Source organism: Varanus komodoensis, unplaced genomic scaffold, assembly GCF_004798865.1.
Source record: "Varanus komodoensis strain SLA01 unplaced genomic scaffold, ASM479886v1 scaffold52, whole genome shotgun sequence".
Taxonomy (NCBI): domain Eukaryota; kingdom Metazoa; phylum Chordata; class Lepidosauria; order Squamata; family Varanidae; genus Varanus; species Varanus komodoensis.
In genome coordinates, this window is record NW_025336114.1 from 5,766,241 (window position 1) to 5,787,839 (window position 21,599).

A 21,599-nucleotide genomic window follows, 5' to 3' on the forward strand; every position below is an offset into this window, starting at 1 on the left:
GCTGGCCTTGCTTCCCTCCACCAACCAACCATTAACCCTTAGCTTTCCCATTTGGAGTTTCTCGATTCTTTGGTTAAGCCTTGTCCTTCATATTTATATTACCTGACTCTTTAGATAGGAATGTCGACAAGTTACATGTTGATACGTAATTAAACAGTAGCAGGAAATTGCTCACTCATCATGCAGAGAGCGATTACTCCTGCATGCCTGCATTAGCTGTATGATTGTGCAGCTCTCCTCAGCTTCCCTTGGCAATGCAAGCCATCTTCAGCCTGAGCAGCTGACTTCAGAGGCCTGCCTGTGAGGTCAGGCTGGAATTCCTGAGAGGAGCTGCAGCAGCTCATATCCCAGGGAATGAGCATACCTGCTGTTGAGTGTATCAGCTGCTGTCATTCCTTCCAACTTCAATCAACTGGCTGCTTTCCCGGAGTTTCCATTATGGCTGTTTTGTTTGGGGGTTTTAGAGGTTTCCTCCCTTCCCCACTGAATTTTTCCTTCAGCGTTACCAGCACAGATCTTATGGCTATGCGGAAAATGACTTTCAAGTGTGGCATATGATTCCACTCCTGCCAGGTAGATCGCAAGCAGGAATCTGCAGGCTGAGATTCGTAAATCAGATTTGATTGCCAGATGTGTTGTCATGTGCCAGATGAAAATAGGATGAGGCAAATGCTGTAATGTCAGTTGTCTATCTGTGCACTACCCATGGCTCAAGCATCGCAAAACATGAGATGAAAATTTCCCAGAACTAATAATCAAACCTATTTCAAATAATATTTCTATGCTTCAAGCTACTCTACAACCTACCCTAACAGGCATTCAGTGGCACCAGAATTAATTTTGGGTGACCAACACTTCTTATTTAAGGGCCCCTATTAATATTCGCCCCAGGGATCCCTGCAACACAGTTCAATAACCACTACTTTAGCAGATAGCAAGCTACAGTTGCTGCCACTGACTGTGAGTATTGATTCAGTGCTATTAGTTACTACTAAGCCTTTGAGGCAGAGTGTTCTGAGTTCACTATAAGGTCTGCTTATGACAGCTCAGCAGGAGGCCAATGCAGGCATGCATCTTTACTCCTATGAGATCTGGCAAACAGATTGGCAAACAGTTTCCTTCATGTCACATTTGTTAATTTACAGGAGTGGGATGCTGTGGGAGGCAACGACATTCACATTCATGAATGCTTGGTTTGGTTGTCTGTCCCAACCTAGACCTTCCAGATGTGTTGGACTGCAACTTGCATAGTTATAGCTGGTCTAGATGAGAGCTATGAGGCAGAAGGACTGTTTTTGTAAACAATCCTGGAAGAGTCACTGAAAAGATATGTGTGGTGTGTGCGTGCGTGCTTGTGCGTGTGCATGTGTGTGCATGCATGCATATGTGTGAGTACAAGATATACATGTAGCATGTAGCACTTGGCAAGCAAGAAGTTTCTCTTTTGACTGTGGATAGCATATTAGACTGGAGAATAAAAAAATAATTACAAAGGAAAATTAGTAATATATTATGGTCTTTGCATTAAAACTAAGGGCTCTTCAAGAATATCTGTTCCACTCGAAAGTGCTTAGCACTCTGACTCATCCAATGGGGACAATTTCTGTCTTGCAAGAGGAACGGAAAAGTAGTATTTGGTCTTCCACAATTCCTCACAGTTCAGGAACCTTAGAGAAATATAATGAGGAAAGTGATGTGGAAAGGACATAAAGACCTGTGAGGAAATAGAGTAGGTGAAGAAATTGCTGAAAGACAAATGGCACAGAAAGGACCTTGCTCAGGAAAAAGGAACTGAAGTATTAATGGTGAGCTTTTCCCCATATGCTATGTCTTATCACTGTTCATTCAAGATCCAATTTTAAAAGCAGATGGGCTTAGGACCCTGGTGCCATTATTTTTCTCCAAGTGTTTGGTCCTTTATATAACTTACTTTCCCATCACTGCCAAATTGGATTATTCAGAGGCTGTGCACATACATGCTGTCAACTCAGACAGAAAGAGAAGCACATGCAAGTGGCACGGATGAACGGTGCATTCGTGCAAAGTGCGGTAAGAGTATAGATGCCGTGCTGCCAATTAACAGACAAGTAGATGGATGAGAGCCATATGTGGACTCATTGAAACTGTATCTTTTACTTATGTATTATCCTTTCCACAATTCACTGAGGAACCAATACCTTTTTCTTCCAACAGATCCTGAATCCCAGAGAAAGAGGACTGTGCAGAATGTGCTTGACCTACGGCAAAACCTGGAGGAGACCATGTCCAGTTTGCGGGGGTCTCAGGTAACTCACAGGTAAGACTTTTGCTCCTGGGCTCCTCCTACTCTTGGCCACAGGGGTTCATCTGGGTGTACATCATACAATTTTTCTGGCCACATCCCATTCTGACCATTTTTTTCCTGTTCCCTCCTGACATCAAAGAACAGAAAAACCAGTGGAACTTATCCAGTAGCAAGTTTAAATTGGTCTATTTTGATGGGACAAAAGTTTTGAAAAAGCCTTGTTTTTGACACATTGTAGCTGATTTGGCATTGCAAGAATATCACTCCTACAAAATTTGTGGTTGTTTTAAATAGTTGTTGTTTTGTGGTTGTTTTAAATAGTTTTGGTTGGCTGGTTGGTTCTGTCCTGTGCACATCCTTTGATGTGCCTATAGGATGCTTGCTCATTGTGGCAGCCAAGGCATACTTCTCCAAGGTGCCATTTTAACCAAAGTATATAATGTGTCATTTGACTCACGCAAAATGTTAATAAGTCATACTCCAGCATGGAAGTGGAAAAGCATAGGAAAAAATTAGTTCAAGGGATATCTTAGAGGTCTATGAAAGTATGCATGTTGTTGAGAAAATGGATAGAGAGAAATACTTTTATCATACTAGACTATCAATTCATCCAATGAAACTGCAAGTTTTGGGACAGGTAAAAGGAAATTACATCTTCAGAAAGTGCATGGTTAAACTATGGGATTTGCCACCACAAAATGTAATGATGGCCAATCATATGGACAACTTAAACCAGAGGTTATATTAATTCATGAACATCTGCAGGAAGACCTGCAGAGGGGCAAAGGAAAAGGGGAACTTGAACTCAGGTCTAGTTTTTAGTGGAAGCCTCACATTGGTGCCCTACCCCCATATCAGTGTGTCAGAGCCTGAACAAAGCCTTGTGAGTTCTTCTGCTATTCATAGGAAGAGAAGTTGCCTTATAATTAATTAGTTCATTGGTCCATCTGATTCAGTATTGGGTAATGAAGTACTGATCCTCTCTTGTAATAGTAGAACCTCCCCCCATGATCCTGAATGGTGGGAGATACAGAACAAATAAAAGCAAGAATTTCTTTATGCAGCACATACTTGAACTATTGAATTCACTAACACAAGTTGTAAAGTTGGCTGCCAACTTAGAACTAGACAATTTCATGAGAAAGAGGCTATCGATGGCTAATAGTTCTGATGGCTGCATATCACCTCCAGTATCAGAGACATTGCATGTCTCAGTATCAATTTCTGCAGGACATGATCAGAAAGGTGCTGTTGTGCCTGTGTGGAGTTTGTAGGATTTCTACAGATATCTGGTTGGCTACTGTGGGAGTGGAATGCTGGACTAAATAACCCTTCGTTCTGATCTAGCACGGCTTGTCATGTGTTAAAAAGGCTGTGCTTCTGAAGAATGCCCTCCTACAGTTCTGTTCAGAAGCCTGGTACCAGCTACACTAATCCCAGCAGCCCAGTTACAGTGTTTTTGCCTCAAGCTACCTAATTACTCCCTTTCAGGACTTTTTCCTCAGTAGAGGGAAGATTTTGAATTGCACTTGGTCCTTTTTTCACTCTGGGGGAAAAAACAACCTATGTGCCACCAGCTTGCAAGCCCAAAATCTGACTTCTAATCTTTGTCTGTGAGTGTTTCTAGATGAGGTTTGCATTTTGCCAGCACTCTGCCTCTTCATGGAGTTTTAGAGGGGACACAGATGACATCATCTTCCATTTACAGCCAGTCCATGTTTTCCAATTACTTCTTCTATCTTTTCTTCTTATTGGAGGAAGAAGAAAAAGATGGAATAGCTGCACAGTTCCTTTTGAAGGGTAACACTAGGTACCCTGTTCCTGGAAGCATCCTTTGTAAATTACACAGTTCAATTACTTTCCAGTTCTCTTTCTTCCATTGCACTGACTATTTGGGTTCACACATCATGGTAAGACACTCTGAATAAATCATTGTGTGTTGGTTGTTCACTGAAAATCAGTGGCACTTCATGGCTTCTTATTGCCCCTGATACCCCCAGTCCTTCCACTGGCTTCAGCATGCTTCTTTGGCACCTTTGTGGCGCAACCAGGTGGGCTTCTTGCCTTAGCCTCCATCCTGTTCCACTTGCTATCCTCTTTTTGGCACTTTGTTCACTGCCTTTAAAAACTATCTTTTCAGTACTTCAGGAGTACTCAAATGGGGGCATTTTTGGTGTGAGACTAACTGAATGGGGCACCCCAAATGTTGCACCTGCATCAGCAGTAACCATGCTTACTCTATCCCATGCAGCCACTTCCTAAGTGTTGTTTTGAACTGTTGGGAATATTTGTGCAAATTTAGAAGCTGGGCAGTAGATGAAGGGGAAAATTGTGCTGTGGCAATAACCACCTCAAAAAGCCATGGCAAAAGGGACAGAGAGCCAATAACTCCCATCCCTAGATTGCTGGTGACTCACAGAAGTGTCAAAAAGAAGGAGGACAGGGACAAGAGGCAATCCAAAACTTCATAGAAAGAAAATTACATAGCCAGGTGATACTGTCTTCCCACTCTTTGGTGCACTTCTTTTGACTTTTTAAAATTATTATCTGATTGTTGATGTTTTAAAAATACAAGGAAATTGACTAGGCAAGACAACCCTGGAGGTATGAATTCTTGTACTTGAACACGTGCAAAACACTGGGGAAAGAATACGACTCCATATGCATACTCCCAAAGCACCAGTTTTTTAACAAATCTGTGGCAAATGAGTGACAGTCCTTCCAAAGTGTCCTTTGAGTGTTTGTGAAGGGGCAGTCACTGGCAAGGGAGGCTGAAAATGGTAATACAATGAATGGACAGATCGCACGCTTGCTAGATGACACACCGGTTGAATTCTTTTACATCCAGTGCTACATTTTGAGGGTTCACTGCAATCCAAACAACAAAGATGGAGGACCAAATTGGGTCAGCCTTCCAACATGGTGTAATGTGAGCTAAGTTAAATTGTCGCAGCTAGATACATGGTAAAGTGATCAGCTCTTTTGCCAATGCACCCAGCTGCAACAGGACACAATTCAACCATCAGCAGAGCAAAAGCTATTACGGAATTTGCCTGTCCTTCCAAGTCCAAATACATTTCACCTGCTCAGCAGGCCTTCTAGAGATTGGTGGTCCTGGATTTCCTACGACACCTGTTTGCTCATATGGAATTGCTGTAATTTATGTTCTAACTGGTGCAGTGTTTCTGTTAATTTGCATTTTCTCCCATTCCAAGTACGCCAGATGCATGAGCAACCAGGTTCATTGAAATGTCAGCTTTTCTTCAGTAAACTTCAGGAGTATAATTTCAAGGTTATAATTATACAGCCACTGGGAAATTGGGTACCTTGAAACTCAACTTTTCTTATAAACCTATGAACCACCAGTGGTGAGCTCTCCGTCAGTGGAGGCATTCAATCAGAGAGCATCAGGAGGGGAGGGGGGAGAGACTTTTTAAAGTTAGTGCATCCGGAGAACTGAACACAAGTAGTTAGCAAGGGGATGGAGGAAATGGTTTCTAAAATAGGAAGTGCACAGGGCAGCATCTATAGCTTAGATGCTGCATTTCCTGTTAAGTAAAAGGAATGCTGATGCAAGCACAGTTCTTAAAACCATGTTTGAGACACGCAGACATGTGCACTGTTTATCTAAAGGGAAAAAAGCCACATACACATGAGCAAATGGAAGGAATGGAAAGCTGCAGCAAATAGCAAGATGAGCGTGTGCAATAGTCTTCACAGAGCCTGGAAATCCAGATAGGAAAAAAATGACAGAAAGTTAACTCCTTAGTGCCATGCCATGACCAGAACACTCAGAACCTAGGGTATAATCTGGGGGACAGGAAATTCAGGGGTGTCCTTATCTGTGTATTTAAAGCAGTGTGAATTTTTTGGGCAGCAACTCAGAGCAGAATGGATGCAGTCCGAGAATTCCTCGTCCATCACACTCAAAAACTTCCTTTCAAACATCTGGCACCATTGGATGGATTTGTGCTTGTTTATTCTTTCTGTGGGATTGAGTGGAGTTCAGGATCCTATCCCAAGAAAGACATTGTACTGTAATGTAGGCATGTCATGAGTGGAACTGGCTGGACCCAGGGGTCAGACTAGATGGCCCAGGAGACCCTTCTGACTCACTCTGTTTCTAATTCACAAAGGATCCCTGCTCTTTTAATGGCTTGAGTAGTTTTAGTGCCACATTGTGGAATTGTCCCAGCAAAGACCAGGGCTCTGGCAGCAGCTTCTGTGTAATAAGACTTTCCCTTGGCTTTCTACTGTCCAAATGAGCTAATGCAGTGACAGCAGCTTTTTGGACCTCCAGTGAGCAAACCACAGCAGTGTGTGCGTGCATGTCTATATCACTGTAATTTGGTGGGAGGTGGGATTAGACATCGGCTGGCAAGGTGAGCTCATTCCCTGAGCTGAGTACATGGAATTTGTGATCAGGCTGTCACTCAGCACCCGTGAATGAGGGAAACACAGACTTCTGTGCTTACTGCTGCTCATTGTCTCTGCAGTTCTCACTTAGACCCTTAGCTACCTCCCGAGTTTTACCCTAGGGAAATGGATGCACAAATGGACACCAGTTTTATTTGTCTGTTTTGATTGCCTTTATATCCCACCCTTTTTCCTCTTGCAAGGAGCTCAACTGGCCCAAGTTACCCAGTGAGCTTCATGGCCATGTGGGGACAAGAATCTGCCAAGTCTCTAGTCTAGCACATTAATTACTGCAGCACGCTGGCTTGGTAAGAAGGGGAAGACTCCTAGCAGGAAAGTTTTTAACTTCTTTCCCACAGACTCACCGTGTAAATGTCACTTCCTGTTGCCACCTCCCAGTTTGACAGACTGAGAGCCACCTGAAGCAAGGCACTGTGCTATGCATAAATGCAAAGACTGATGCTGAGTATGGACAGTTTATAAATACTAAGCCGACTGCATATAATGATAGGCTGATTCCCTGAATGCAGTTCCCCCTGCCCCTCCAGCATCTCTGCAGCTGCTCTCCCTGCCTTTAACCTCCACCCCCCCCCCCACACACACACATCCCACCAAAAAAGTTTCTGCTGGTGGTTCTTCTTGCAGAATGAGAGTCTCACCCTGCCTGCCTGCCTGCCTCCATGCGGGATGAGAGCTGCCTGATGAACCCCACCCAGATGAGTCACTGCAGCAAGGGGAGGAATGCTGGGTGGCTTCCAGTTGATTTGCTTTGCTAAATGTGGAGAGGTTTGGATCAGGAGAGGTTGCTTCATGGAAGAAATCCAAGGCATTAGTTAATCATAGAGGAAAGCTAGACTGGAGAGAGCTGGACTAGCCAAGAGGCAAAGCAAGGTAAAAAGGATAAACTCCCTGGGAAAACTGGGGGAGGCCTGCTCAGAATGCACTGAAGAGTGGAGGTAGAAGCCACAATGTACACATGCCGAAAAAGAAATATCATTAATAGCCAATGGTGCAAGGAAGTGTCTCTGCAAACACATAGCCACATACCTCTTGTGCAAAATAGGCTTGAGGCCCTCAATTTCTTTAAGGGCATAGAACAGCTGCATTTGTGTCTGTGTGTTCATATTTTATCTTTCCATTCATCTGCATTTCTAAGCATGGCATATGATAATTCTTGAGGGGTAGGTTAGGCTGGTCACAGGATGGGTTTCCTGGCTGAGCAAGGATTTGAACCTAAGCTAAGCACAACATTCTGTCCTCTAATCCATTTCCCCAGATTGCAGGTATACCTTTAGTTTTGCGTGGCCTTCTATCTAATTTCACTGTTTTGAACTCTCTTGCCTAGAATTATGTAGAGTGTTTATGCCCACCTGGCCAGCAGGAAGCATGCTAGGAGTTGTAGTCCAACATATCCAGAGGGCATCTGGTCAGAAAAGGCTGCATTAGAGATTCATTGTTCAGTAGGAGCCAAAGTAGGCAAAAGTGAGAAGTTCATTCCAGTATCCAGTTAGACATAAATGTATACGCATCTATTCAGAATGGATTTCAGTGGGACTTTTTCCAAGGATACTGTGATGAACAAACAAAGATATGGTAGAAATAAGCAAATATCAGTGATAGATTAGCTGATGTTGAGATCAAGCCTCAGATGTGTCGAAGTTGCTGTATAGAACATTTTCGCTTTCCTGCACTAGGCTCCTCAGTCATAAGGCTGCACCTGCATGAAGAAAGTACAAGCCAATTATACCTTGACAGAGCACACAGTGGGTCCTAGTGAGCATACAGAGACTGACTTACAGAAGAAGTCACAGATTCCAGGGTGCTGGAAATGCATTTGCTGAACATGCTCGTGTAGTGCCTTAATTCAGAAGGAATGCTCAAGCTCTGTACTGAAAAAGATGTTGGAGTAGATTGGAGTGGTAGCAATTAAGGGATAAATGGCTCATAGCTTGAAGAGTAATAGGTGCAGCAATGTAAGATGAAGGAGCCACATCGAAGATGATGGGTATTGAAGCCCATCCAAACCCCTTGTTATTTCCTCAGATTTCAGTAGTTATTGCCTGTGCCGTTTCAGACATTTCTCCATCCACAAGAACATTCATATTTAATGAAAAAGAAACTGACATTCAAATGAAGCTCAATGTTAAGTTCAATTTCTTTAGTGAAGTGATTTTATAGGAGTGCACATGTTCAGCCAAGTCTTCTAAAGAAAGTGAGACATAGAAGCTGCATGTATGCCTTGGAATTGGTTGTGGCCCAAGACCAACTGGGCTGAGTCCAAAGCCAGTACATACTAATGCACATTGCAACAAGGTATCTGAGAAGAGCTGTACAAGAGTCACTTCCATCATTTTGGCATAGGCTTCAGCATTTCTAAGCTGAGCTGCCCTAGTGCATGAAGCAATGAAGTGAGGTGGGTGACTACTAAAGAAAAGAAGATATTTTCCCATTGTGGTACCCTGGTTGTGGAAGGAGCTCCTCAGAGAAGCTTGCCCAGTGCCTAACTTGTGCTGTCAGCACCAGGCAAACACCTTCTCATTTTCCCAAGCATTTCGGTCTTTAAGTTTATCTTGTTTAAATCTCTTATTGAATGGGTTTGGATGATCAGAGGAGGAAAATGAGTTGCCAGGACTTATTTTCCTACCTCATGTGTGCTGATAGCATGTTACTGAATCACCATAATTCATCTTGCTGTTACAGACTTTCAAATCATCCAAACCCAGTGATGGTGTGTTATGCAAACCACCCCAGCATCTGTGGCTTGTTCTACAGTTGAGGAGTAATGTGTGAATCGCTCCTACTGCCCACCTGCGAAGGCAATTTCGATAATTCTACAGTGCAGAAAGAGCATGCATGGGCCAAGAAAATAAGCTGCAGTGGCTTATTCTCCTTTCCAATCATGTGAACCTGTTCAGGTCATTGTCAGGTTATTGCCTGGTCCTTCCCCCTTGCAGCTGAGGTGACTGCCTGGCGACTGTCCCCAAATGATTCATTGGCAGGAACAAGCATGTGCTGTGTGGGAACTGGCCTTGTGTCAGCCTGGGCGCCTTTGGCATTTCATGTGCAGAACAAGCACATGTGGACAAGGCTGGCTGTACCCCACAAGCTACAAATACCTGGAAAGATTTCCTATACATGAGGGTCCTTCTTAGAGTTCTAATGAATATACAAAGTTTGTTCAGTTGGTTTTTCTGTTGTAGGTTTGGTTTGTTTGGTTGAATGGTTCTTGTTTATTTATTTTGGTGTGTGTGAGCATTCAGTTGAATGGCCTTCCCCAGCAGTCTGAGAAATAGGTCTTAAGTAGGCTTGGAGGAGGACAGGCAGGACTGTGGTGCTTTGGGCAGTCTGCTTGCTTGCAAATATCCTTTGAATCTGGAATGGTTGTTCATATTCCCAGTCTATTGTTGTTTATTTATCACAGCAAAAACAATAAAGTGTCTCATGGCACCTTAAAGCTAACACATTATCCTGGTATAAGCTCTCATGAATTTTAGCCCACTTCATAAGATGCATGGAATCCTGTTAGTTTTTAGTGCTTTTGTTAACTTGTGCTTCTTACATGATAAGCAGTGGTGTAGTAAGCCAGGGCTTGCAGAGCTGAAGCACTGGGATCTTTAGATTAGTAGGGGTTAGCAGGGTCCCCCCCACCGCAACTTTTTGAAGACTGCTTCAACAAAAACTTCAACACCCTTAAGTTTTATATTTTATTCCTCTCACTGGAAATATATCCAATATATCCAATATTTCCACTGGATATTCTCTAGGCTAGGAGTAATCAAACCAATATCCTCCAGGTATTTTGGGCTACAATTTCCACAGTTCCTGATTTGGGGCTGATCAGAGTTTTAGTTTGTATCGCAACACGCAGAATTCCATTTGACCAGTTGGATGGGAATTCTGGGAGTTGCAGTCCAAATATCTCTGAAGGCCACCAGGTTGGGGAAGTCTGGTTTAAAGCATCTGAAGGTTGCTGTAGACAGAGCCATCTGTTTACGATAGAAGAGCCTTCTTCTCCCTCCTCCTCCTCTTCCTCCTCCTTGCATTTATATTCCACCTGTCTTGTTTTATTTGCCATGGAAACCAATGTTCTCTTCTCCATTTTATCCTCACAACAATCCTGTGAGTTCGGTTAGGCTGAGAGTCTGTGACTGGCCCAAAGTCACCCCATAAGCTTGATGGCTGAGTGGGGACTAGAACCTGAATCTCCCAAGCCCAGCCCAGCACTCTAACCACTGTGACACAGTGGCTCTTACGTAGGGAGTCTCATAAGACAATCCCAAGCTAAGGATAAAATGCTGCATTTTTAAAGGCTGAAATCATTGGGGAAGTTCCTGTAAACAAAACAAAACTGTGTGTGAATACAGAGCATAAAATAGCAGATTGCATTGAGGCATGTTCTGTCACACCCACAGTTCTGCTAACAGCTTAAACCATGTAATAGAAGAATACAGTCAATGATCAGAGCTGAATCATAAGAGTGCAAAAAGTGAGCAAAGATCAGAGACTTGTAGAACAAGAATTAGGTTTGGTAAGGTAACATCTAGATGGTAGTGTAAACCTTTGACCTGTTGATCTCCTCAAGTTTTGATATGCTGACAGACTTAGTTCTCATCAAAACTTCACATGCAACAAACAGAGCTGGTGACAAAGTACTTCCTGAATGTGTATAACCAGTTTGCAGATTTTTTGGGGTGGGAAGGGTCATGTTTTGAAGTTTCCTTCATGCAGATGACTCCCGGCATGTAAAACAAAGCAAAACCTAGCTTATTTTAGCCTTTGCTGGCATCCCAACTTGTTGAAACCCTTGAGCTTCTGCTAATCAGTACTGGGCAGTACTGGGCAGCTTCCTATGTTTCTAGTCTGATCACCAGTGTAAAGCAGGCTGGTGACTGTTGTTTATTTTATGTAAAGAAAGCTTTAATCCAGGCTTCCCCAATCTGGTGTCCACCATGTGTTTTGGACAGCAACTCCCTGTCTGGAATGCTGGGATTTGTGTCCCACATGCCTGCAGGGCACCAGACTGAGGGTAGTTGCTTTAAATCATTAGAAGACCACAGTCTCTATTTTGGGAACTAAAAGTTTGGGCAAATTCACCGCATTCCCTTGGCAGGTTTCCTGAATGGTTACACCTTGCTGTTAAAACATGTGTTTCAAATTGGAGTATTACTAGTTTTAACTTCCTGCTCTCAGGACTTTTTCTGCAAGGCTGCTGCTACTTGAGGACAAGCAACCAGCACAATGCCAAAATTAAGCCATTCCTTAATGATGCATAACTCATCAGCTCTGGTCTGTGGTGCACTGGCAAAATTGGTCACTCTGGTTTTCAATGGTGAGATTCTACTGTTGAGAACGTGGCGTATGCTGTGTTCACAACCTGATCATCAGGTTGGAGCTGAAAGGCAATGTTGCGCACTAGTGGAAATCCCACGGTGGCATCCGTGCACAAGACTCTGTGCTGTGTGCATCTTTGCCAGGAGGGGGCAGTCAGTAATGCTGGAATGTCATAAAATCCACCAGCCGCAAGAATATATTCATTCTCAAAGTAGTCGGCAAGCTTTTGAGTTCTCCAGAACTCTTCTCTAGGCTAGATGTTAAGCAAACCAGGAAAACAGGCGGGCATGATGAACAATTTTCAGAATTTGCAGTTTATAACATTCCTGAAGATGAGTATAGGAGGTTTTATTCAGGCTTTTGCTCCAATTTTACATGCACGTAGCTGGGATTAAGTCACAGTGAACTTCATGGGATTTATTTTCCAATAGATGTGCATAGTTGTGCATTCTTAATTAGATTAGGGTTGTGCCAAGAGCTACTAGAACCAAGAAACAACAACTGTTTTCCAGGGGAATGTTAAAGCCAACAGTTACTCAAATGTGCCTTCAGCACTAGCAACATTAATTAGTTCTTGGAGCAGGAGATAACAAAAGGTGTGTCAGCAGGTGTGGTAGACTTTAACAAAACTGGAGATTATTATAGACCCGCTGCTTTCACTTTTGCTCTTGAGTCCCAGCTTTACATGGTAGAAGGTAATCTTTCAGTTTAAGATCCCTCTCCTGGTCAGCTAAGTGTGGTATTCTACAAAACACACTGCCATTTCCTCTGCGCAGAAGCACCCCCCTCCCCAGAAATGGCCTGGAAGGTGGACTTTGCTGCCAGATTAAAAAGCCCATGTCCCACATTTAATTTCAGTTTAATAAAATATCATTTGTGCATTAGTGCAATTATTGATGTCTGCAGGGCTTCATAGACTGAATCCTCCCTCCCAGAGCTGCGAATCCATTCCAGAGATGGTTTTAATCATCACTTTGTATCCTGCTGCAACTGCTTTTACTGAATCTAAAAGGCATGCCTGAGAGCCGGGGATATCAGAAGGGCCGGTGACTCTCCTGCCTTGTTTTATTTGTCATGGGAACAAATGTGCTGTACTGCTGCATTGATAATACCTTCATGCACCCTATATACCAACATCCAAGCCTGTGATTTCTATTGTAGTATTTGGGATAGGAGGGAAACTTGAATTCTAAACTTGCTGGATGCATCTACAACATGGAGCAATGAAGTGCCCTGCAGGCTGTTACCCTTATGACCAGGTGAACTGTGTGCGCTAAATCAATTTTAGCCTTTGCTTGAGAGTTACAAGCTCCATTAAAAGATAATAGTGTGACATCACCTAGTCTACTCATAGTTCATAATGAATCTGGAGTGGGTGTGAGGGAAGAGATAAATAAACTTCTGTTTGTGCCCCTTTAAAAGGAAATTAAAATGTTAGGACAGAAGTCCAAGCTAGCACAACAGAGGTTTGCTTAACCTTCCAACCAATAAACTAAAAGCAAAAGTTTCAACTACTGGCAGATAAATGGTAGCAAAGGTCATTTTGTTAATGTTCAAAGGCTACAGAAGCACTGACTCCTGGACAGGTACTGTGGAAGACTGTTCAATTTAGTATTACAATAATTAGAGAAGTTATCAGCTGGCATGGGCATGGAGGGGAAGTTGCCACCATTTAAACCATCAGAAATGGAAATATCCAGCAGGCATCTCTGAGGCTTCCACAGCATAATTCCAGATAGTGGTAGGAATGAATGCACATGTTGCAGAAATAATCCCTGTTCTCTAGCTAAAAAATGTAGCACTTATAGTATCTTTTGCAATGGTATAACATCAATGAGGAATACCTGGATCACATGCAACCCATGAGAATTGTGTGTTCATTGTGAGCAAAATCAATTGAAAAATGTGCAAGATTTACAGAATCCCCCTGTGAAGCAGACCACCTTCAGACAGGTTGGAGTATGAATTTGAGGAGGAAACCTGTGAGATGAGACCAAAGGCCTACTGAGTCTTTTTTCTTATGGCAGCCATGGGTCATATTGAGTGGGAATTATTGTGATATAGAGTAGAAATTTTCTGTCTTCTCATAGCTTTGAGTCATTCTACACCTGTTTGTTCATGTAGTGTTGCTGTGATTAAACTTGCCGGGAGCAACTTCCTTGGCCAGCCTCTTCCACCCAGGTATCCTTGAGGTTATTGGTTTACAGATCCCATCATGCCATAACTGGAGTCATAGTCTAACATGTCTGGAGGGCACTAAGTTAAGGTTCTTGTGATCAAGATTGCCATGGAACAGAGCACTTGTGCTACAGAATTTTTCCCTCCAATGCAAATAGAAAGTACTGGAACTTGTCCTATCCTGAAACTGGCAGCCTTTGAAAAATCTGCCAGCCTTAGAAGAATCTGTTCAAAAATTGTAGAGAATAAGACTGAACAAATAGTGGTGCTTGCACCGTCTCTGCATCTTATTAGGCCTGGTGCATACATCCTGATTTTACAGTCTCAGGATACCATTCCCAAGACCTGTGATCTTATTTCTAGGAATGCTGAGTTTAGGACTCCCTGCCTGAATTTGCCTTCCTTCTACTTCTAGCCCTCAAACCTTCCTTTCTACTCTCTTCCTGCAGCTCACTGGAGATGACGTGTTATGACAGCGATGAAGCCAATCCACGCAGCGTGTCCAGCCTATCAAACCGGTCTTCTCCCCTCTCTTGGCGCTATGGCCAGTCCAGCCCACGGCTGCAGGCTGGGGATGCCCCATCGGTGGGTGGGGGCTGCCGCTCAGAAGGCACCCCCAGCTGGTACATGCATGGGGAGAGAGCTCATTATTCCCACACGATGCCCATGCGCAGCCCCAGCAAGCTCAGCCACATCTCCCGCCTGGAACTTGTGGAGTCACTTGATGCAGATGACGTCGATCTGAAGTCTGGGTACATGAGCGACAGTGACTTAATGGGCAAAACAATGACTGAGGATGATGATATCACCACAGGGTGAGTACTGCTCTCAGACACCATACATACAGCTCGAAATAAACTGCTTCACATCAGAAGTGGGCCCGGGAAGATTCCTGCAGCAGCTTCAGCTGAAATACCTTTGTCAATCTAAGATGATTTTGTCCAGTCTAGCTTAAGCAGCTCTCTGATTCTGAAATGGATGGGGCATGTTTTCTGCTCCCTAGATTTGAACGCACTTGGCAGAAGAAATAACTTTTTGCACCAAGTATATTCAGTATGATACATGGTCACACTTAGCTTGCTACCAAGAGCATACCAATAGTAGCATAAAGCAATTGTGAACTGTGATGAGATGCTGCATCATTGGGGACTGGGTTGTTCTGGAAGCCTGACATACTTATTGTGCTTCTACAAAAGGAAAAGCCAGTTTCAGCTTGTAGCAAGCTGGTTTTACAAAGCATGCATTTGTTATTGACTTGAGGCAAGCAGGTTCTGTTTTGCAGATGGATGAGATGGGAAAGCTTCAGCTGGATCCTTGTAAGCTATGGACAGAATTTTCAATCTGCATTCACTAGGTAGATTCTGAAGGAACAGAGAAAGAAGGGGCCATGTTGCTGGCTGACAGGCTAGCAGATAGCAAAGGATCTATATGGGGATGAGCAGTCTGCTAGAAAAATCTCGGGATTAAATGTTCTCCCTGTAGCGACACCAAGGCCCACCTGGAATGGATGCCAGAGGTGCAGGACCTCAGGTGCGGAAGCTGCAGCCAGCTCTCTCGGGGTCCCAGTCTGGCTATTCAGGGTTCTGAGAAGGCCAGGCTTCATTCTCATGGCCTTGCCCACTTTTCCTAACCTCCAAACATTGGGTTTCTTTTTGGTTTTATTGAGATCCTTCTTCATTTTTAAAGGTTGAACAACATTTCCTTATGTTCGGTCACTGGCCACAATGGCTTTCAGCTAAAATATGCTTCTGTTTTCCACCCCATCGCTGAAATGCGGCTCCTGAAATCTTTCCCAAAATGGGACTTGACCCTCAGGCTGCTCTGTACACCAGCGGTTTGCTGTGCTTTGCCTCCCTTGACATGAGCCCCTTTCACTGGCAGGTCAGTATCAAATGTCTTCTAGATGCAATGGGTGTGTTTGCACAGTATGCGAAGCCATCCTGCAAATAAGTCACACAATGTGCTTTCTTCTGTTAAAGGTTTCCCTGACAGGTGACTGGGCTCATTATGGCTTGTTTTGCCACTCCTTCCCCCTCAGTCCTCCAGCTGCTATCCCAGTGTCCTTCGTGGCAGAACCCCTCATCTCCCTCTCCCTGTTCCAATTGCTACAGTTTTTTTCCTTTGGCACTGTTTACAAACTATTTTTAGACACTTCAGAAATGAATTTGGGGTTTATTTTATTATATTTTAGGCCCTTGAAAAATATGTAACTGTCAGTCCTTTGCAGGTGCTCAGGTACTTACTTTGATATGTGTAGGCTTGCCTTGTCAGGGTCCTTGTAAATTTCAGCTTTCAAAGGAAAGTGGAATGGAATAAGTTACAGATTAACAAGGGGAGATGGCCTTTAGGCCAATTCACACACCTCCGCTAGCCCTCAACTGCCTTCTTGTCAGTGGGAAAGTAAAAGGGAAAAGGCGGTGCCGCAAAAGGGAGCAGTGGCAATATCATCCCCATAGCAATGTGATCCTTTGGTTTTTAAGGCTGAAGTGACAGTTCTTGGTGCCCTCCATCTTTTTGGCACATCGCTGAATCTCCAGCTGCTCCAGAAAGGGGAGATATTAATTCCACATACAAATATAGTTTCCTGCCCAAAGCATCTTCTAACCAAGGGAATCTGATATAAGAAAAGGGGGCAGCCTCTGTGGGGCAATGCCCAGGATGGGTACCTAGTGGACTCTGCCAGCACCCCCCTCCCCTGCACATTGCCCACTCAAGGCTCCCTCTCCAGTGCAACTCTGCATATTCACAGCTGTGTAAGTGTGGATAAACATTTATAATTTGCACATATATTTGCCAAACATATGTGGAATAAAAACTTTTAAATAAAAATGTTGGGCTCTCTGAAGAGATAGTCCATAGCAGCCAAAATGGGAATTGCAAAAGCAACAAAGTTTAAAGTGGGGAAAGCTGTGCTAAGTTGAAATGGCTCACAATTGTGTCAGGAAGATAACTTGGGCCTCTCCGGTGGCTCTTAGGTTATCTGTAGGACGACTGAGAGGGAAGGTGGGGCAGATAGGGGACCAATAATCCACCATGCGCCTGATTGGCTGTCAGATGCACCATGGGTTGTTTGCATGCCAGCCACCCACTGTGGCTTGTGACCAGTGAATCTGCTTAATCTTTTCATTCTACTTCACTTCCTTGAAAGGATTCCTTAGTCCTGACAACCCATGAAGAAACAGTCTCCTTGGTTTGCATGATGTGCCAAACAACCCCTAAAACAAACCATGGGTTGTCAGGAGGAGTTGTTGCTGAAAAATAAGCCATCCTGCAGGAAGTGCTCTGGGTCTAGAGGATACAACAACCCAATATGGCTAATTACCACAATGCACTGCTGTGCTATGAAAACTCAGTCAATGGCCCTAGATATACCTCTTAAAAGTATGTTTTCAAGACAGGAGATCGGGTTAAAAACACAAACAGAGGATTTGATTCATTATTAGTTTTCAGAAAATGTGTTTGTTCTGCTTTTGATTCTGCACTGGTAATCTACTGATTTTTCAAGTCATCATAATCCTAGAAATTAAACACATTACTTGAAGAGATGTTTCTTTCTATGTCATGTTTTAGGAATAGCTTATACAGCAGCCAGTTATCTTGGCAAAAACAGAGCTGCTCTGGTTATACTTTATGAATTCTGACTAAGGATGGTGGTAAAATCCTAAATGTATTGAAAAGCATTTGCATTTCTACAAATCTAGCCCATAGAATCCTCAGCAGATCAGATTTTTGCAGAGCATTTCTAACTTTCTGAATGTGTATACAAATTTACTTGGGTGAAACTACAAAGTTGCTGGAAAATACACTAATATATACACCACCAACCCTGCCTCCCTTATCCCATTTGTGTATGGTCTGCTTATTGATTGAATATTTTTCATTTCAGAATTCAGAATGTTATATGCCAGCAATTTACAGTTCTGTAAATTATAGCAAATATTTCTGAATATTTTTCTGAAAGAGAAGAACACCCATATGTGTGAATGAGTGAACAGCAGAGAGAAAGACACCTGTCCATTTTCAAAATGCAAAACCTTTAAGATTTGAGAAACAGATGAAAGAAAATCCATACATTGTTACTTCTGACAATACTTGCTCGTTGACCAAAAATAAAATTTTCCTGGGCAGTCACTTCATATTGCTCCTAAAGCATAGACTTGATCAGGTATCACCTTGTTATATTAAATAAAAATCTGGAACTGGACCTAGCACCCTCTGTGTGGTTGCTGGTCATCAATGGGAAAACTTGCCTTTGCCTTCAATACTGAAACAGAGGAAGGGGACTCGGCCATTGTAGCGTTTCCCTACTCTTTCCCTTTACTTAATCCTCCTTCTTAGAATATTATGGAAAAGAGTGACCAAGGAACTAGCACAGGAAAGGGAAGCAAGGCAGTGGCATCCACTCTAAATTGTGAGCTGGCAGTCCTATAGCTTGTCAGAAGTATTCTATACACGGAGGTTTAACTGTAACTTTTCATGTTAATAGGACTCCAGCTAGATCTGAAATGGAGCAAAAAAGATCTAAACAGTAATTCTTTTCCAGCAATGCAAAGCTAAGCTCTTTAGTAGAGTCATTACACAGCATAGCTTCTCAGTGTGCTGTGATACTTGTTATTTTTCTATAGATATCCTGAAGGATCTGACCCTGTCATTTACTGAGCTCTCATTCCCACTCAGTTGAAACTGTGTTGGACCTGGCATAAGCATCTCACCAAGGCCAACTTTAAATGACATAACCTTTTAGCACACTGTAACTCAGGCAAAACTGACCCAGTCTGTACAGTGAGATAATCAAAGACAAAGAGGATTGTATACAGTTTCTAATTTACACACACACACATCCTAACTGAACTAAAAGAAGCCAAGTGGGCTCCAATTTTGGATTAGCTAGCTGGCAATTCAGAGGGGAAAAATGGCATGGCCAACTGACCATTTTAGAATGGATTTGGAAAAGTAATTTTATTGGGAGTGCTTCAGTTAACATGTTTAGGTGGTTCTTTCTAAACTGTTCCTGAAAACCTCAGAAGTCTCCGGAATCTTTAGTGTTGACTACAGCCTGAATGAACTGCTAGCAGGAGATGTCTTAAGTCTGGCTTTATATGTTCCCATGAGGGGTCATTGCATCCCTTGGTTTCTGCAGATTTGTCAATATTTGGGTGCATGCCATAGGTTGCTACACAGTCCTATTCTTGTTAATTTGAATATTATACTCTGAATTGTTGGGTTGTTTGGAAATGAAGGGCCTTTGGCCTTGTTTTCATTTGGTTATTCACCTCCTGCTGCTTAGGAGAGATGGAAACTCACAGAGTGAGATATTATGTCATGAGTTTTCCATTTATCATTGGAAGGATTTTAAAAGTCCCAGAGCTCCATCAAGGGAAGGGGTGTAGACTTGGGCCTAAAAATACTCACATGTCATGGAAAGCTACTCTAGAGAGTCCTTGTTAATGCTACATCTCTGGTCTGCAGATGTGTAATTGTGACAAGCCCCCAGTCCAGCTGTGAGGCCTCTTAACATTGCTATTATTGGGATTTTAAAATAATGTGTTTTATTGCTAACGGTATAGATCTAAACAGAGCAGAGGTGGCAAAATTCATATGGGAAGATGAATTTGGCTTTTTTGGCTTCATATGGCTTTTTTCTTTTTAGGTAAGGTGTACTATCAAATTAAGGTTGCCAAAGTCTTTACTGGCCTAGGACTTTCAACAGCAGCATGCTATGTAGCAATGTAAGTAAACAAAGAGTTAGAAAAAATTAGGAACATGCTAGAGAAAACTTCACCTGCTTAGTTTTTGCATGTAGGCAAAAGTTGTATTAGTAGGGCAAAGAAAACTGTTGGATCTTCTATCGCTGTTTCAAGGGATTTCTCACAGAAGAGAGCACTAGATACCCCTTGGGGGTCAGGCCCCATAATATCAGGATCTGGAGAATTTGGGGACTGTCTACACATGCATGGATACTATTTTTCTATTCATCATTTGGTTATAGTAGATGAGCATGTGTGAACAGGGTCCCTGAAAAAGTATTCCATCCAGGAAAAATCAGGTGAGAGATTTGTGGTAAAACAATCTTGCACGAAGCGTTCGATGTTAAAATCCTAAGGTGATAAACATGCACTTGTGAACCAGCATTTGAGCTGTGCCAAGCTGGTGGTACTGCAAGGCTGTTTTATGAACAGACGTATGGATTTAGATTTCAGGGATCTTCAAAATTTATGGAATAAGCTCCCCAGAGAGGTCCGCCTAGCGCCATCGTTATTTGTTTTTCGGCGCCAGGCCAAGACTTTTTTATTTAAACGATATTTTAATAATTATTTATTGGTTTTAGAATATTCAGCCAGGATGTATCCAGATTTTATATGTATTTATTTGTATGTGTATTTATTTATGATGTTGGAAGCCGTCCCGAGGCTTATGCAAATGGGACGGCATACAAAAATTCCAAATAAATAAATAAATAAAACTTGCCCTCCCCAGATGGTTTTGGGATGTTCTTCTGAGTTTTGCTCTATTTTCTATTTCATAAAGATCAGGCTCTCTCTCCTTCTTAAGTCTCTAATCTCCCAAACTAGAAAGAGGAGAATGCTAGAATATTGGGATTTCCTGTTTTGGGGCATGAGAAAAATATGTATTTCTCATGCTTGATTTGATGTAATATAAAGGAGACTGGCTAGTTGAAAAAAACAGAGCTGTTTGAGGGTCCTGGTGACAAACTGCAGGTCCAAACAGGTGGCGTAGGATTCAGGCTGACAAATTGGAGAGTTGGTTTTCACTGTGTGTGGATGTTTTTCTCTCCCTTTCTCCCCAGTGATTTGATAAAGAATACTTGCTATTATAACATACAGCCCATGTTCTGGGTGGGTGGGAAAGCCTCAGAGAGGCATCCAGTGGGAGTTTTAGATAAAATGGGTTGCTGAACCAATATTTCAAAACTAAGGGACAGTTTTTGCTTCAAACAATGGCTACAGGGGAGGGGATGTCTGTCATGTTCTGAATTAAGGGACATTTGCTTCAAGTAAGGGACATCAGGCAACCCTGTTTCTTGGCCCCTCTTTTTCAGAGACATGCTGAGGAATGGTGCTGCTACATTGGCTTCGCTGCCCATCCTGCCCATGTTTCTTTTGCAGCTGGATTTCTTAATCCCTTTCAGGGGAAACATCTCATTTCATCATGAGGTCGTAGTGCCGGTTCATGAGGTGTGGGATACAATGCTGCAGGCTCATTTCTAAGAGAAAAGCAGGAAGGCGTCCCAAACTTTCAGGTCTATCCCATCAGAAGTCTCCTGCCTTTGGCCTTTCATCAGCAGTCCAAGACCGTTCTAGGTGTTACAATGGCTGCTGTCAATGTTGTCGTTTGATCAACTGACTATCTTTTTGTTGTTTGTGTTCTT

General features: G+C 42.8%; 1 protein-coding gene across 9 annotated transcripts in view; it reads left to right on the top strand.

Moving 5' to 3' along the window:
• The window catches only part of NAV1 (neuron navigator 1), a 285,492-nt gene that overhangs the window by 177,197 nt on the left and 86,696 nt on the right, over positions 1-21,599 (top strand). For all 9 annotated transcript variants that reach the window (XM_044447469.1, XM_044447471.1, XM_044447473.1 and 6 more), the window contains exons 4-5: positions 2,194-2,296; positions 14,659-15,024. In XM_044447469.1, coding sequence (XP_044303404.1) covers positions 2,194-2,296; positions 14,659-15,024 — 469 coding nt within the window. The remainder of the gene's footprint in view (positions 1-2,193; positions 2,297-14,658; positions 15,025-21,599) is intronic.